The 16,016-nt window shown below is 36.5% G+C and overlaps 1 protein-coding gene across 6 annotated transcripts in view; it reads right to left on the bottom strand.

The window, feature by feature from the left end:
• VPS45 (vacuolar protein sorting 45 homolog) overlaps positions 1 to 16,016 on the bottom strand; it is a 67,445-nt gene that overhangs the window by 48,258 nt on the left and 3,171 nt on the right. For all 6 annotated transcript variants that reach the window (XM_086392375.1, XM_086392374.1, XM_086392378.1 and 3 more), the window contains exons 3-10: positions 15,679 to 15,739; positions 11,282 to 11,361; positions 10,160 to 10,228; positions 9,905 to 10,042; positions 9,356 to 9,466; positions 6,465 to 6,599; positions 5,920 to 6,033; positions 5,353 to 5,520 (exon numbers count right to left, since the gene is read on the bottom strand). In XM_086392375.1, coding sequence (XP_086248501.1) covers positions 5,353 to 5,520; positions 5,920 to 6,033; positions 6,465 to 6,599; positions 9,356 to 9,466; positions 9,905 to 10,042; positions 10,160 to 10,228; positions 11,282 to 11,361; positions 15,679 to 15,739 — 876 coding nt within the window. The remainder of the gene's footprint in view (positions 1 to 5,352; positions 5,521 to 5,919; positions 6,034 to 6,464; positions 6,600 to 9,355; positions 9,467 to 9,904; positions 10,043 to 10,159; positions 10,229 to 11,281; positions 11,362 to 15,678; positions 15,740 to 16,016) is intronic.

Here is a 16,016-nt window from a genome sequence, read left to right as displayed (position 1 = left end):
TTGTCACCCTGCTTATTTAACTTATATGCAGAATACATCATGAGAAACGCTGGGCTGGAAGAAGCACAAGCTGGAATCAAGATTGCCGGGAGAAATATCAATAACCTCAGATATGCAGATGACACCACCCTTATGGCAGAAAGTGAAGAGGAACTAAAAAGCCTCTTGATGAAGGTGAAAGAGGAGAGTGAAAAAGTTGGGTTAAAGCTCAACATTCAGAAAATGAAGATCATGGCATCCGGTCCCATCACTTCATGGGAAGTAGATGGGGAAATAGTGGAAACAGTGTCAGACTTTATTTTTCTGGGCTCCAAAATCACTGTAGATGGTGACTGCAGCCATGAAATTAAGATACTTACTCCTTGGAAGGAAAGTTATGACCAACCTAGACAGCATATTAAAAAGCAGAGACATTACTTTGCCAACAAAGGTCCATCTAGTTAAGGTTATGGTTTTTCCAGTGGTCATGCATGGATGTGAGAGTTGGACTGTGAAGAAGGCTGAGTGCCAAAGAATTGATGCTTTTGAACTGTGGTGTTGGAGAAGACTCTTGAAAGTCCCTTGGACTGCAAGGAGATCCAACCAGTCCATTCTGAAGGAGATCAGTCCTGGGTGTTCATTGGAAGGACTGATGCTGAAGCTGAAACTCCAATACTTTGGCCACCTCATGCAAAGAGTTGACTCATTGGAAAAGACCCCAATGCTGGGAGGGATTGGGGGCAGAAGGAGAAGGGGACGACAGAGGATGAGATGGCTGGATGACATCACTGACTCAATGGACATGAGTTTGGGTAAACTCCGGGAGTTGGTGACGGACAGGGAGGCCTGGCATGCTGTGATTCATGAGGTCGCAAAGAGTCAGACACGACTGAGTGACTAAACTGAACTGAACTGAACCCAAGGTCAGGAAAGAAGAATACAGACTAGATTCTTCTTTCAAATGAAAAGTTGTGATATGACAACACAACCATGCAGAGTGGGTAGGGGAATTATTTATTTTCTGAAGATTTTTCCTTTATGGTATGAAAAAAAATCTTCCTTACTAATCAGTCTTTTCCAAGGCTATGCATGTTTCAATGGCAGTACACTGCAGTTTGGTTCTAGTGAAATTCTGAATCAAACTGGATAACTGGTTAGAAGTGGCAGCAATTTTTAGGTTAATTTTTAGCAATATATGAGCTTTTCTTCCCTCACCATCATACAGTCATTATTCAATAAAGCAAACTTCATCTCTACTCAAAAATCAATTCATTGCTTCATGACGTTATTATCATCTAAGGTCAAGCCAAGGAATGCTGTATCCCATCTAGGGGTCAAGCCCCTGGCATCTACTCATTATTAAACAAAAGTTCTCTTTATTGACTATTTACATCATATTGCCAAAGAAATCCTTTATGGTGGTGGAGTCGAAATCAACTGCTCACTGTAAAACCCTAATACCATGGGCAAAAAAATCTTCAAAAGATAATTTTTTTAAATATAGGGATTTCTTGGCAGTCCAGTGGTTGAGACTCCAGGCTCTCAATGCAAAGGGCACGGGTTTGATCCCTGGTTGGGGAACCCTGTATGCTATACTGGCAAAGTGGATCACAAATGGAATTCATATTTTAAAGTGTCTATTTTTCTTTTAAAATGAACAAAAAATAAGATTTCAGGCAAAGGAATTATAGTAGCCATTTCTAAATGCTTTCCATATGGTGAGATACAAATAAAGATACTAAAATTGGCTAGTGATTAAGTTTGGTTCTATTGTTTTAAAGGGAAAGCTAAAATGATAAAGAAACATAAGGAAATTTAAATTTAGTTATAGGACACAATTCTGTTTTTATTTCATAAGAGAACAAAATTCATTTTATTGAGAAAAATAAAAAGTTTTCCTTAGGAATATTTCAATTAGGCCCACAGACCAACTCTAAATTGTTATTAGCAGTATTGTTTAAACAAAGTTGGTGAAGTTAAATAGATAATGAAGTATCTTTACAAAGGAATACTGTTTAGTGATTTAATAGAATGAGTGTTTAGGTTCTAGTCTGGAACAGTCTCTGAGACACAAAGTAAGTGAAAAAGCAAAATGCAGAACTATGTGTACGATATGGTATCATCTGAATTTTAAAAAAGAGAGAGAAGGAAATACACACACTCACACAGGCTTGCACATGCACAGAATAACTGTAAGGATGCAAGTGAAACTACTAACAGATTCAGTGTGTACTATTTATCTATTTCATCGAATACTTATATTATCTATCTAAGAATTAAAACAGGATAAACCATAATGGAAAAGAATATAAAAAAGTATATATATATAAAACCGAAATCACTTTCCTATACAGCAGAAATTAACACAACATTGTAAATCAACTATATTTCAACAAATATTGATTAAAAACTAATTAGAATTTAATACAACTAAAAATAATAGTCACCCTAAGAGTTCTTTGTGAAGATTTAAGAATACAGAGATAAAATTAGAACTGCTGACAGAAGTACTTTTCATAAATATAAAGCAAATAGCATCTTTATAATTTTAAAAATAATGTTTACCAAGAGGAAATATTGATAAAGATTTTTAAAAAGTAAAAATCAGCAACTATAAATCACAGTATATAACTAAAGCAACCATAGGTGGGTGAATTTGTTTCTTTCAATTGTATCATATCTTTAAAAAACTAGGCTTAAGGACTTCCCTGGTGGTTCAATGGTTAAGAATCTGCCTGCCAATGCAGGGGATGCCAGGTGGATTCCTGGTTGGGGAACTAAGATCCCACACACTGTGGAGCAACTAAGCCCATGCACCACAACTAGAGAGCCCCCGCACCAAGGAAAGATCCCGAGTGCCACAACTATGACCCAAGGCTGTGGCTGTGCTTAGTCGCTCAGTTGTATCCAATTCTTTGCGACACCATGGACTGCAGCCTGCCAGGCTCCTCTGTCCATGGAATTCTCCAGGCAAGAATATTGGAGTGGGTTGCCATGCCCACCTCCAGGGGATTTTCCTAACCCAGGGACTGAACGCATTGCAGGTGTATTCTTTACCATCTGAGCTACCAGGGAAGCCCAAGGCAGCCAAAAACAAAACAAAACCAAAAATTATGCTAAGAGAAAAGAAACTAACTTTTACAAAGCACCTATCATGTGGGAAGCACTTTACATTTCACTGAATCCTGATAACAACCTAAAAGTTTGAAATCATTATCAAACTTTATGATAGGCTTGGGCAAAATAAGTAATTTTCCCAAAGAAATGTTGATACATAGAGACAGATATAAGCCAAGACAGTCTGGCTGCAAACCCTGTGTTGCTTCCATTATACCATGCTGGCTTTATTTTACAAAGAAAAATAGCAGGAGAGAAAGAGACTAGGGTTTAGAATATAGGGTCCTATTAGTAAGGAAATGTGCTTCTTATAATAAATGGCTTAGAAACAGCCATTTCCCAAAGGACTCTCATTCCCAAGTTACTTAGTGTCAGTGATACCACATTTTGTCATGTCTCAGGAACTTTGGAATTATCTCTCATTTGTTCTCTCTTGTTATCCTTATAGCCAATCTGTCTCTAAATTATTTTCTCCTTTTGATATTGTCTTTCATATTTGTCCTTCTGTACATTTTTACTACTATGAAGAGTTTTTTAGCCTCCCTGGTTTTAATTTTTTCACCTCCAAGGCATCCTTATTAGATTAAATTTCCTAAAATACTACTTTCATCATATCAACTTCTATATAAGACCCTATGCTGGATCTCTTTGCCTATCTCAGCAAATACAAATTCCTCTGACAAGCGTCTTCATAAACTAGCTTCTGTTTACCAATTCAATTTTATCTCCTATTTCTCTTCCACACCCACTCTCAACAGGTCATGCTGTTTATTATTTTTTTGCATACTTCTGCATCTTTGCTTTGCTGAAATCCTCCTCCAGATTCTATTCATTATTTACAGTCCATCTAAATATCACCTTCTCTAAGAAACTGTCCCTAATAACCTCAAATCTTACTATAGTCAGTACCACAACTCTGACTTAAATATTAACTTAAAATGCTGCCTAATTGTCTGATTATGTTACTTTTCTGCTAAAATCCTCTGATAGCTCCTGTCATTTTAAGATTAAAGCCCTATCTCCTTTCAATGGCCATAACCAGGACTCAATCTGTCCTTCTGGCTTATCTAAGACCATCCCTTATCTTGTATCCAGCACTAGCTACATTGAGTTAGTCTCTGTTCCCTTGGCTTTTTTTTTTTCTTAACATCTCCATGTCTGCATTCTCTCTGCCGAGAATTTCTTTTCTTGCAAGTAATATCATCGTCTCTAAGAAGCTCTAAGAAGCCACATCCTTACAGAAAATAGCCGTCTTTCCTCTGTATTTCCATATCCCTTTGTAATACCTCCAGTACAGCACTTATTGCATATATTATAACTCCTGGTTTACATTTCTTTCTCCCTTACTAATATGTGAACTCTTTGAGGAAAAAGATGGCATTTTATTTCTTTTTGTTCCTCTAGATACTCATTGTACATGGAGCAGGCATTCACATGTTTGTGGAATAAAAAGCAGATGCTCAATAGTATAAATTTCAGTTCAGTTGCTCAGTCGTGTCCAACTTTTTGCAACCCTATGGACTGCAGCACGCCAGGCTTCCTTGTCCATCACTAACTCCTGGAGCTTGCTCAAACTCATGTCCATCAAGTCAGTGATGCCAGCATTTTAATAGACACTGTATCTTTAAATCTTCCTAACAATCCTGTGAGATACATATCATTATACCTATTTGACAAATAAGGAAAATGGCTAAGAAATTAAGCCAACAACTCCAGGTCCCAAAGCCAGCAGTGGCAAATCAAACACTAAAATTTAGATCTTCTGATTTTAGTCTAGCATTCTTTCTAGTTGACTGGGTTGCCCTCCTAAACACTCAGTTAATCGCCTGAACCCTTAGGGAGTGCACATTTTTTCTTCTCCTGTGCCTCTTATCATCTATCTTGTGTGTGTGTTAGTCACTCAGTCGTGTCCACCTCTTTGGAACCCCATGGACTGTAACCCACCAGATTCCTCTGTCCACGGATTCTCCAGGCAAGAATAGTGGAGTGGGTTGCCATTTCCTTCTCCAAGGGATATCCTCCCCATCCAATGACAGAACCTGGGTCTCCTGCAGTGCAGGCAGATTCTTTACCATCTGAGCCACCAGGGAAGCCCATCTATCTTAAACAATCCTAATTTGTGTTCCTGTCTCAACTCCTTGTTAGACTGTAAATTCCATGTTGGTTAAGAAGGATTACTTGCCTTCGTATCACCTGCTCTGCTTGCCACAGTGGCTTACTACAGTAGGTGCTCATCAAATTGGACCGAACAGATACCTGGAGAGCACTAGAATGGTCGTTCTGACAGGCCAGTTCTTGTTCAACCTCTGAAACCTCCAGCAGATTCCGCTCACTGACCAACCGAGATAGTTCTCCAACCACTGTCACATGCTTTGACACAGTCCCAGACATCTTCTTGAACTGTGGGTAATTCTCAACAAAGGCCTGCCATGAGAAAAATATCAATTGGGGGTTCTCTTATTTCTTGAGGACAGGCATGTATGAAGAAGAGAAAAAAAAGGAAGGGATTATTCTTCTGCCCAGACTAAGGCATCTAAAACTTTCAATCACACAGCATTTTATTATGCATAAGAAGAGAAGGACTGGTATATGTCAGTAGACTGAGTCATTAAATAGTTCAAATATGACTGAGGAATGGAAAGAAGTTCATGGCTTACTATGAAGTTTTTACTATATTGTTTCCTAAAGAGAAACAGAAAATAATCTTGAACCAAACAAAAGGAATCAAGGCAGAAATCAGACCCAGAATATTCCAGAAATGTTGCTTACATGAATAGTTCCAAAGTCTTGCATGTTAGTCATCCATGTACATGTTCAATTTACCTTCATGTCTGCTATTGATTCTAGTTTTTGCTGTTCTTTTGGTTTCTTCTTCTGAAAGTCCTCCATGAGATTCTTTATATTGCTGCCAATCTCAGCAAAGTTCAGGTACATATTCTGTGAAAAAGGAAGTTGCACACACAGTTCTATCCACTAGGCTGACTTTCAGACAATTTAAAAGGAGTGAAAAAGAACAATGAATACAGTTAGAATTGAAGGGCAAGAAAATTTCATTGTAATTACCAAATCTGGATATTGGCCAGGACACTGGTGATGAATACCACTACTAATCTCACAAAGAGCTACGGATAGGAGGGCGGTAAATAAATTGGGTTATAATTTTTAAGGTATGAAACAAAGTACATGATTACTAAGAAAAAAGTATTGTTAAAGGGTTAGAAAAAAGTCTTCTGTCTTTCCTTGAGATGCAGTTTATCTATAGGATGCCTCTCGCATCCTTCCACACGAAATCCCACACCTGCTCCCATTCTAACAAATCAGGACTAACCTCACATAGAAAAAATTAAAAAGAACTCTAAACCACTTACGTTAGCATAGAACTCATCATTTTCAGCAGATAAGACCACCTCTCTCAAATCTTTACTGATTCCTGGCACTCTGGAAAGATCAATCCGATTGTTGTTTATACCCAGTAGTTCATGGACCATGGCCTGGTATGTCCACTAAATAAAGAATAATGACAAAAAAATTGGTAACTGACAAAATGTGGAAATATTAATTGGCAGGAAAACAAAAACTGATAATATTCTTAGTAAACTAGTCTTTTTTACATGGAGGCTCTCTAGCTCAAATTTTATTAATATTTTGTGCTATACTAAGCATTAAGATTCTCGTTTTAATTGGTTAAACATCCAAAAGTCAAAATACTTTTAGATTTCACACTTTTGGAAGAAGGGCAGCCAGATTAATATTCCTGATAGAAAGAAAACAAATTAGATCTATCATTAGCTCCAATTTTTGCCTGTGAATTAAGAGCATATTTTTGGCTTCACAGATAGGGCTATATTGGTACTGCAGTTATAAGCTGTACCATTTCCTGTATGCTTCTGTGGTTTTTCTGCAGCATGAGAAGTATGTTCTTGCAGATCTGAGTAGTGCTATATTTATCCTGGGAACACTAATATTATCAGAAAAAACCCTGTAGGTTGATCAAAACATGCATATTCAGAAAGTTGCCTGTGAATCCATTTTATTTTATATTTTTACTTAATATGCATTGTGAAGAAGGACTGGTTTCCAGTTTTACAAAATGTGAACTTATTTGGTAAAATTGAAAAGGAGAAACCCCAAAACTTGCCTTCTCACCTTTTATGGAGAATAGGTTACTTTTAGTCATAGGCCCATTAGAGAAAACTAAGTATTTTCCAGCAAATTACCCCCTAAACCTAGAGTCTAAAACTAAATATTTATATATGTATAAGTGTATACATATATAAATAATCTAGATTTGTTATAATAACTTAAGACGTTATAAAAGAAGGTGCTTTATTTCCTAAAATATTTGCCAAGTGAATCCTTGAAAAAACAAGTTTCATTAGAGCATTTAAAACAAGTACAACAAAATGTTTTATGCTTCCATACACAGCATCCTGTGCATGCTTTTGCCATTAGCACATACTTCATAATTAAAATGATCCATTTACTTTCTCTTCATTGGATCATGAACTCTTTGAGAACAGAGACTGTATCTTTTAACCTTTTATCTCCTGTACTTAATATAGTACCTGGTACCTAACAGGTCCTCAGGTTGAGTGAATGATTGCTTTTCTTTGGGAAACAGAATTAAAGGCAACTATTTTTCTTTCTACTTTTTTACACTGTCAAATTTCTTTCATTATTACTAAAAGTATATAAAATATGTAAAGTTATATTACTTTGAATTTTAAGAATATAAGGCAGTCGTATTATAGAGAAGTTGTACTCCATAGCCACAGATTTCCCCTAGCATTAACATTATTATAAGCTGAGATGGAACTGAAATATAGGCTGTGCCTTTTCCTACAAATTTAAAGTCACTATTAATAAAGCATCTACAAACTGTAAGGCACTGCACTTGAATTCACAGAACAAGCAATAGTAAGACAGAGTCTGCCTTGAAGGGATGTACAACCTAGGAGAATGTGAAAACAAACGTACAACATAGTGCAGTATGAGACATGAGAGAAAAAGTTCTACAGTAATTCGAAGGAAAAAAAAATCCTATCTGACAAAAAAGTAAAAGCTTCAAGGAGATGTTTCAAGTGGTTTTAAAAAATAAGAATTTTAAGAGGTGAAGATGGGGAGAGAATGTATTCCAAACACTCCAGAGTTCAGATCGAGGTCACAACATGAATAAAATGATGGCAGAGAATAATGAGGCATATCTACACAGTAGTGAGCTGCAGGTTTTCTATAAGGTTGAGCCCACATTATGAAGGATCATGGTGGTCAAGTTCAGGAATCTGTATTTAATTCAGCAGGCAAATGGGAAACAGGTAAGATTTTTAAGTCAGGAGTAATAGGTTAAGAGTTGTGAACTTTAGTAAAAGTAATTTAATAACATTGTATCTGTGAGATACATTATAGTGGAAAGCAATTAAAAGTGGGAAATCCAGTAGATGACTATTTCAGAATTCCTATAACACAGGGGTCTCCAACCCCTGGGCCGCAGACTGGTAGTGGTCCTTGGCCTGTCAGGGACCAGACTGCACAGCGGGAGGTGAGCCTTGGGTGAGCGAGTGTAGCCAAGCTTCATCTGCTACTCCCCACAGATCGCATTACCTGAACACCACCATACAAGGCCAGAACACCACCCCTCTGGCTGCCCTCCCCCTGAGCCCTTCTGTGGGGAAACTGTCTTCCATGAAACCTGTCCCTGGTGGCAAAAAGGCTGGGGACTACTGCTGTAAGAGATTAGTCACACCAAGGTAATGGCAATATGAATGGGAAAGAACAGATAGACACTGGAAAAGTAGAATCTACGGAACCTAGCGTGCATGCGTGGTCAGTTGATTCAGTCGTGTATGACTCTTTGTGACCCTGGCTCCTTTGTCCATGGGAGTCTCCAGGCAAGAACACTGGAGTGCCATGCCTTCCTCTAGGGATCTTTCCAACCCAGGGATTGAACCCATGTCTCCTGTGTCTCCTGTACCGCAGGCAGATTTTTCACTGCTAAGCCACCATGGAAACCCCAGAGAACCTAGAAGTTGCCTTACTTAGGAATGGTGGCAGAAAGAGACAGGAAGGATGAGGCAGAAGCAAGAGTTGAAGATGACTGTGGCTAGAACACTGATACCAGAATACTAGGAAATACAAGGCAAAAACAAGAATAGCTAAAAATAAGGAGGCAAATAAATGGACCATGTTCATTTCCACATCTGCATTTTGATGAACACCACTTGAAATCATCCTTCCATTGTGCTAACAAAGGGCTCTGCACCTGGTTTAGCAATGGGGTGATGGCATCATCGCAGCGATCTAAAATAAGTAGCAGCGGAGGGACCTCAGTCCGTCGGAATTCAAACAGTTCATATTCTTTAGTTATCACTTGCTGTGGGTAAGAGAGAAAGACGTTTGGTAAACCAATTGATAGCAGATAGAGATGACATAAATAGAAAATTCATACATAAAAACCACATTTACAACAGTTATTTTGCACTTTCATAGGCCTTCCATAAAAGGATTCAAAAGCTTGACAAAATTTTAGTAGCATTCTGTTTAAGGAGTTAGGATTTGAAACTCTTATTTTACAAGTGGTTTAACCGGATCAAAAGAAGTTAAGTAGCTTGCAAATGTTTCCTGAGTTAAACCTAAGAATCTTAGCTCTAATTTGTTGCCTTAGGTCTTAAAATATAATTCCTACCTCTTTGCCAATAAACCTAACAAATCATCTCCTTGGTTTCAGATAAAATATTCCTTTAGTTTTGGAAATATGATAAGGAAATGAATGGTCTTGATGTTTTGGAACTGGGGATACAGAACGCCATACCTTAACACATTCTGCAAGTCTCTTTGCTGCTTCTGATGAAAGCTGATAACGAATCATCGGACATTTCTTCAGAGATAAAAGGAGAGCTGTCAGTCCTTGAGTTGTTCTGGATAGTTGGACTGGATCCCAATTTCGACCCTTTTTGTTAAAAACATACATTCATAGAACATATTTGAATTTTTTCTTACAAGTCCAATTACTTACTGAATTAACTTCCATCTGATAAACAAACAAAAACCTTCCTTCTTTCCATACCTGGCAGCAACCCAAAATATTGAGGGAAAACAAATGTGGATTCACAGCAATGTAATCACCATAAAATTCCTACAAACAAAGCACCAAGATCAGTCAGTTATTCCACAAGCTCCTAACTGTATCATGCAATAATATTTTTCATATGTGATGTAATACTATGTGATACAATCAAGTTGGAGGAAATGCAGGTATAAAAAAGAAAAATTGATCAATTAACAATTGAGTAACAATAGTCAATGTGAGGGGATTAATAAGACAATTATAGAATAGAAGCAAAAATAAATCTTAAAAAAAACCCAATCAAAAAACAAAAGTTGTATAAGTATACATATCATATTTAAGGAGACTTTTCAATTAGTAAAAATAAAACACTGCTAAAGATATACAGTGTTACACTCAGATGAGTAAAAACATTGCTGTCCAATGTATTCTCATGAGGGAGAAAGTGATTTAAAATAGGTCATTCTTTTTTATTCATTTATCACCTAGCACATCCTTCTAAAAATCCAAAACTTGCTTATTTGCTCCCCTGAGGATGATATTCTTCACTGAGGTGATAAAAATGTTTAAAACATTTGTGCTAAATGTGTTCAAGAACACTAAAGGGTTTAAGAAGGAAAAGGTAACATGAAATGTTCTAATGTGAGGTATTTCATAGCATGTAGAATATTAAAGAGTTTCCAAGTTTTAACCTAATGACCAATCTGCTTATTCCCAAAGCAAGATAATCACAAACAGAACTTTAACAAACCTCATTCATCCTTTACTTCCTATTCTCTTCCAATCAGACATAAACTATAACTGTGCAGATGAACATTCTTATAGCATAGCTCATAAGACTGCCTTTATAAAACATAACTGCCTCTGACTCCAACCCTCCCTACCAATCCAGTACCATTCCAATCTCCTTATTCCCACTGACTTCTTTAATTCTATTCCCATTCAATTTGATACCTCTTCCAAACTTTCTATATATATATGAGTAGAGTGTGATGCAATGCGCATTTATTGTGTCTGATCAACAGCTTCCTTTCTTAAGAGATAAGCACTTTCCTTATTTATAGACTCAAATCTTTCAAAAGGGCCAATAAAAGAGATGTGTTAGAGGAACAATGTATTTACCTGAACCTCAGCCACAACTTCCTGTTCATCAGCTTCAGCTAATGACTTCACATCACTCTTGCTTATCACATTACTGAAATCTGAAATAGACATGTAAGATGTGGTTTACTCAGAGGAGATAATTTTTGTTACAATTAGACATAAAGGGGCCTGACAGTTAAAGTCTAATAAACTAAGTGAAGTTTAGTATATGTGGTACTATACTTTACATTGTGGTATATGTCAAACACTTTCACATTGGAATGAATAACACAAATATGTTTAAATCTGTAAATTCATAATACTTAAAAAAAAGGAACCATCATTATAGGCATTGGAGGATGCCAGGGAACCAAATCATTATATTGAAAAGAGCAAATACTTAGGAAAAAATAAGTATTTGTCCTTTTATATCCCAACTGTACCATCAGATAACCAAATAGTATTAATAGATGAGGGGAAACTCTTTATAGCAATTTTCCAGCTAAAAAGCAAAGCAGGAATGATAACAATAGAATTTAAAACACCATTTTTTTTCCCCACTCCTAATGAATCAATGGATAGAAATATTGAGCATTAACCTTTGCTAGTGTCACAGTAAGACAGTCAACGGAAGCACACAACACTGCTGATGAAAATCTTGTCAAAAAGAAATCAAATCTGAATTTAATTAAACCTGTGTATCCAAGTACCAATTTATAGGAACTGAAGGACAGTTCTTTAAATTGCAAAGAGCATGTTAAACTATCCCATGTGGATGTAATCAGCAAGATCCAGGCTGAAGGAAACTAACAGAAGGAGGTGGTTTAGTGGTTTATTCAATAAATAGACTGTGTGGGGGTGAAGTTAGAGAGAGGAACTATAGAAGATTCAAGAAATTTCAACAATGTATCTTCCAATAGCAATGTGTGGACCTTGCTGCTGCTAAGTTGCTTCAGTCTGTTGGACTCTGTGCGACCCCATAGACGGCCTCCTCCATAGACGGCCTCCTACCAGGCTCCTTGCTATGATTCTAATTCAAACAAACTGAGCAGGGAAAAAAAGGCATGAAAGAATTTGAAATTTGAGCACTGAATGATGTACTAATAGTATGTTTTAAAAACGAGTCCCTATCATTTAAAGATGCACATGGAAATATTTATGGATGAAATCATACAACCTGTTAGATTTTCTTCAATATAATGTTGATGAGGGAGTAGATAGCAGTACAGCTAAAACAAGATTGGTCATGGTACAGTAACTGTAGAAACTGGGTGATGGGTACATTGGGATTTATTAGGCTATTCTGTCTACTTTTGTATATATTTGAAAACTTCCACAACAAAGTTTTTTTAAAAATAAAGGATGGGATACTAATACTAATACAAGATATTTAGTACACATAAGAATATACAAAAATACAATTATTAGAAAATGACATAAGCAGAAGGCCAGTTTAGTGCTGATATAAACTGTGCTGAAAGTCTATAAAGAATAAAATCACTATATATAAACTCATTTTCAGTTCAGTTGCTCAGTCGTGTCTGACTCTTTGCAACCCCATGAATCGCAGCACACCAGGCCTCCCTGTCCATCACCAACTCCCGGAGTTCACTCAGACTCATGTCCATCGAGTCAGTGATGCCATCCAGCCATCTCATCCTCTGTTGTCCCCTTCTCCTCCTGCCCCCAATCCCTCCCAGCATCAGGGTCTTTTCCAATGAGTCAACTCTTCGCATGAGGTGGCCAAAGTACTAGAGTTTCAGCTTCAGCATCAGTCCTTCCAAAGAACATCCAGGGCTGATCTCCTCTAGAATGGACTGGTTGGATCTCCTTGCAGTCCAAGGGACTCACAAGAGTCTTCTCCAACACCAGAGTTCAAAGGCATCAATTCTTCGGCACTCAGCTTTCCTCACAGTCTAACTCTCACATCCATGCAGGACCACTTGAAAAACCATAGCCTTGACTAGACGGACCTTTGTTGGCAAAGTAATGTCTCTGCTTTTCAATATGCTATCTAGGTTGGTCATAACTTTTCTTCCAAGGAGTAAGCGTCTTTTAATTTCATGGCTGCAGTCACCATCTGCAGTGATTTTGGAGCCCCCAAAAATGAAGTCTGACCTGTTTCCACTGTTTCCCCATCTATTTCCCATGAAGTGATAGGACCAGATGCCATGATCTTCATTTTCAGAATGTTGAGTTTTAAGCCAACTTTTCCACTCTCCTCTTTCACCTTCATCAAGAGGCTTTTTAGTTCCTCTTCACTTTCTGCCATAAGATATCTGCACATCTGAGGTTATTGATGTTTATTTCAATTAAATAAAACTGTGAAATTGCTCCACCCAAGACATTTCAACAGTCTATTTTTCCTAGGCTTAGTGCTAACTACTTTAACATATACAATTTTTCCCTTCGACTTCATAGATTCACAGCCTAAATCAATCTCTAGAACCAGAAGAGTAAATACTAGATTTATTATTCATTATTAATGTTGGCCACTGTATCAGATAACTCTTCAGAGGAAAAAGGAGTCTTTTATCTCATGATCTATTCACTTTTTAGTTAAGACACTCAGCAAAACAGTGATTCTATTAAATGTGCACATAGATTTGGCAGCATGGAGAATCAATCTCTTTCTATAAATGTGTGTGTGTGTGGCTGAATACAAAAGTTTCTATACTTTCCTATCCTAAGTACCTAGCTTGTAAACAGATTAAAAAACTACTGAATGACTAAATATGTATCAGAATGGCTAAAATGAAAACCAGGGACAACACTAAATGCTTGTTAGGATACAAAGAAATTAGATTGCCTGGATATTGCTACTGGAAATGTAAAATGGCATAGTCATTCCAGAAAACATTTAGTTGTTTTTTAAAACATTAAACATGCAGCTATCATATGACCCAGCAATTGATCCCTGGGAATTATGTATTACAGAGAGATAAAGACTTATGTTCACACAAAAACCTGTACACAAATATTTATAACAACTTTATTTGTATTAGCCCAAACTAGAAACAACTAAGATGTCCTTCATTATGTGAACAGTTAAACAAACTGTGGTACAGTCACACCATGGAATAAATAAAAAAAATTTTTTTTTTTAAATCAAGTATTGATACACAACAACCTGGATGAATTGTTAAAGAATTATGCTGAATGAAAAAAAGCCAATTTCAGAAGGTTATATACTGCATGATTCCATTTATACGACATTATTGAAATGACAAAATTATACAAATGGAAAACAGGTTGGTGGTTGCCAGAGGTTACTGAGGAGGCTGGGATGGGAGGAAAGGAGACAAAATGCAACGTGAGGGATCCTAGGAAGATGGAAATGCTTTGCATCCTTACTGTATCAATGTCAATATGGTATGATGTCATACCCAACTATAGTTATGTAAGATGCTTCATTAGGGGACACTGGGTAAACAGTATATGGGATCTATGTATTATTTCTTACAACTGTATGTGAATCTACAATTATCTCAAAAGAAAAAGTTTAACTGAAAAGGAAAACCTGTGATTATTAACCGAAAAGAAAACAATGACAAAAACAAACATAGGATAATAGAAATGAATAAAATTGCCTATTTCCACCTCCTGAAGTTGTTTTAAAGGCTGAACAAAATAATACATGAGAGTTTTTATAAAATACAGTGTCTTATCACAAATGTTAATTTTTGATACCATTATTAAATTGTAATATATCCTGAGGAAAGTATGTATGTCTTAGAATATAGTCTAAACCCAGAAACTCCAAAGCTTTTAAGTAACCTACATTAATGTTATAAAGATCAATAATGACATCTAGAGGAGAAAAGATGTAACTTCCAAAGCAAAATGTATTAGATTAAAAAAAAAAAATCCATATAAATTGTATGATAACCACAAACCTAGTTTATTTCCAGGCCTCCACCTCTCTTCCCCTCCCCCAAAGTTGTGCAAATAGGACATACATATCTGATGACTTTTACTTTCAAGTATTACACAAAGTTGCAAAGAGAAGAATGGTATGTAAACTAAATCTCTGCTTTTCCAACAAACTCAACTACATCCTCCCTCCAAATAAATAAATCGGCTTCTATGCCTCAGTTCAAAACAGTGTAAACTAGGAATAAGTATACATACATTTTTCGGCAAAGGGGAATGTGAAAGTTAACTACTTACAACTTTTGACTTATAAAGAAATTTGAAAGGCAAGGTACAACTTAAATATTTTTTTTAACCTAAGCAGTCAATGATGAGTGGAAACCACATTTAGCTCTCAGAAACAGAATGCTGGTCCAATTGACTGGTAATACTTTGAAGGACAAAACACCCACCAGACTCTTAAGAGTGATGGACTCAATTAATTTACTGATGATATGCAGTAGCTAGTAGAACATATTAGCTAGGATTTAGTTACATGATTGAACAGGTGAAAAAATACTTACAAATAAAATATATACTGTATTTAGGTCTTCGGAGCTCCTGAATCAGATAATCCACATTCTCCTAGAAAAGAACAAGCAAACAAAATGAGAAAAACCACTTAAGTGATGAAGTAATAAGTATGTATTTACTAAGAGCCTACTGTGCTGAAGTCTAGATTAAGTGTGCCTATGTCGGGAGGGGTGAGGACTGGGGATAAAAGAGATACATTAAATATAATGATCAAATCATATGTGATATAGCTGTACTGCTCTGGCCAAATTAGTTATTAAAAATATAAAGTACATAGATGTTGAAATACAACATGAAATAGATAACAATTAATGCAAATTTGCCTCAA

This window comes from Bos grunniens, chromosome 3 (genome assembly GCF_055505025.1).
Source record: "Bos grunniens cultivar Pamir isolate PY7600 chromosome 3, Bosgru_T2T1.0, whole genome shotgun sequence".
NCBI lineage: Eukaryota > Metazoa > Chordata > Mammalia > Artiodactyla > Bovidae > Bos > Bos grunniens.
Note: the sequence above shows the minus strand (reverse complement) of the source record. Positions and strands in the feature narration are given on the sequence as shown.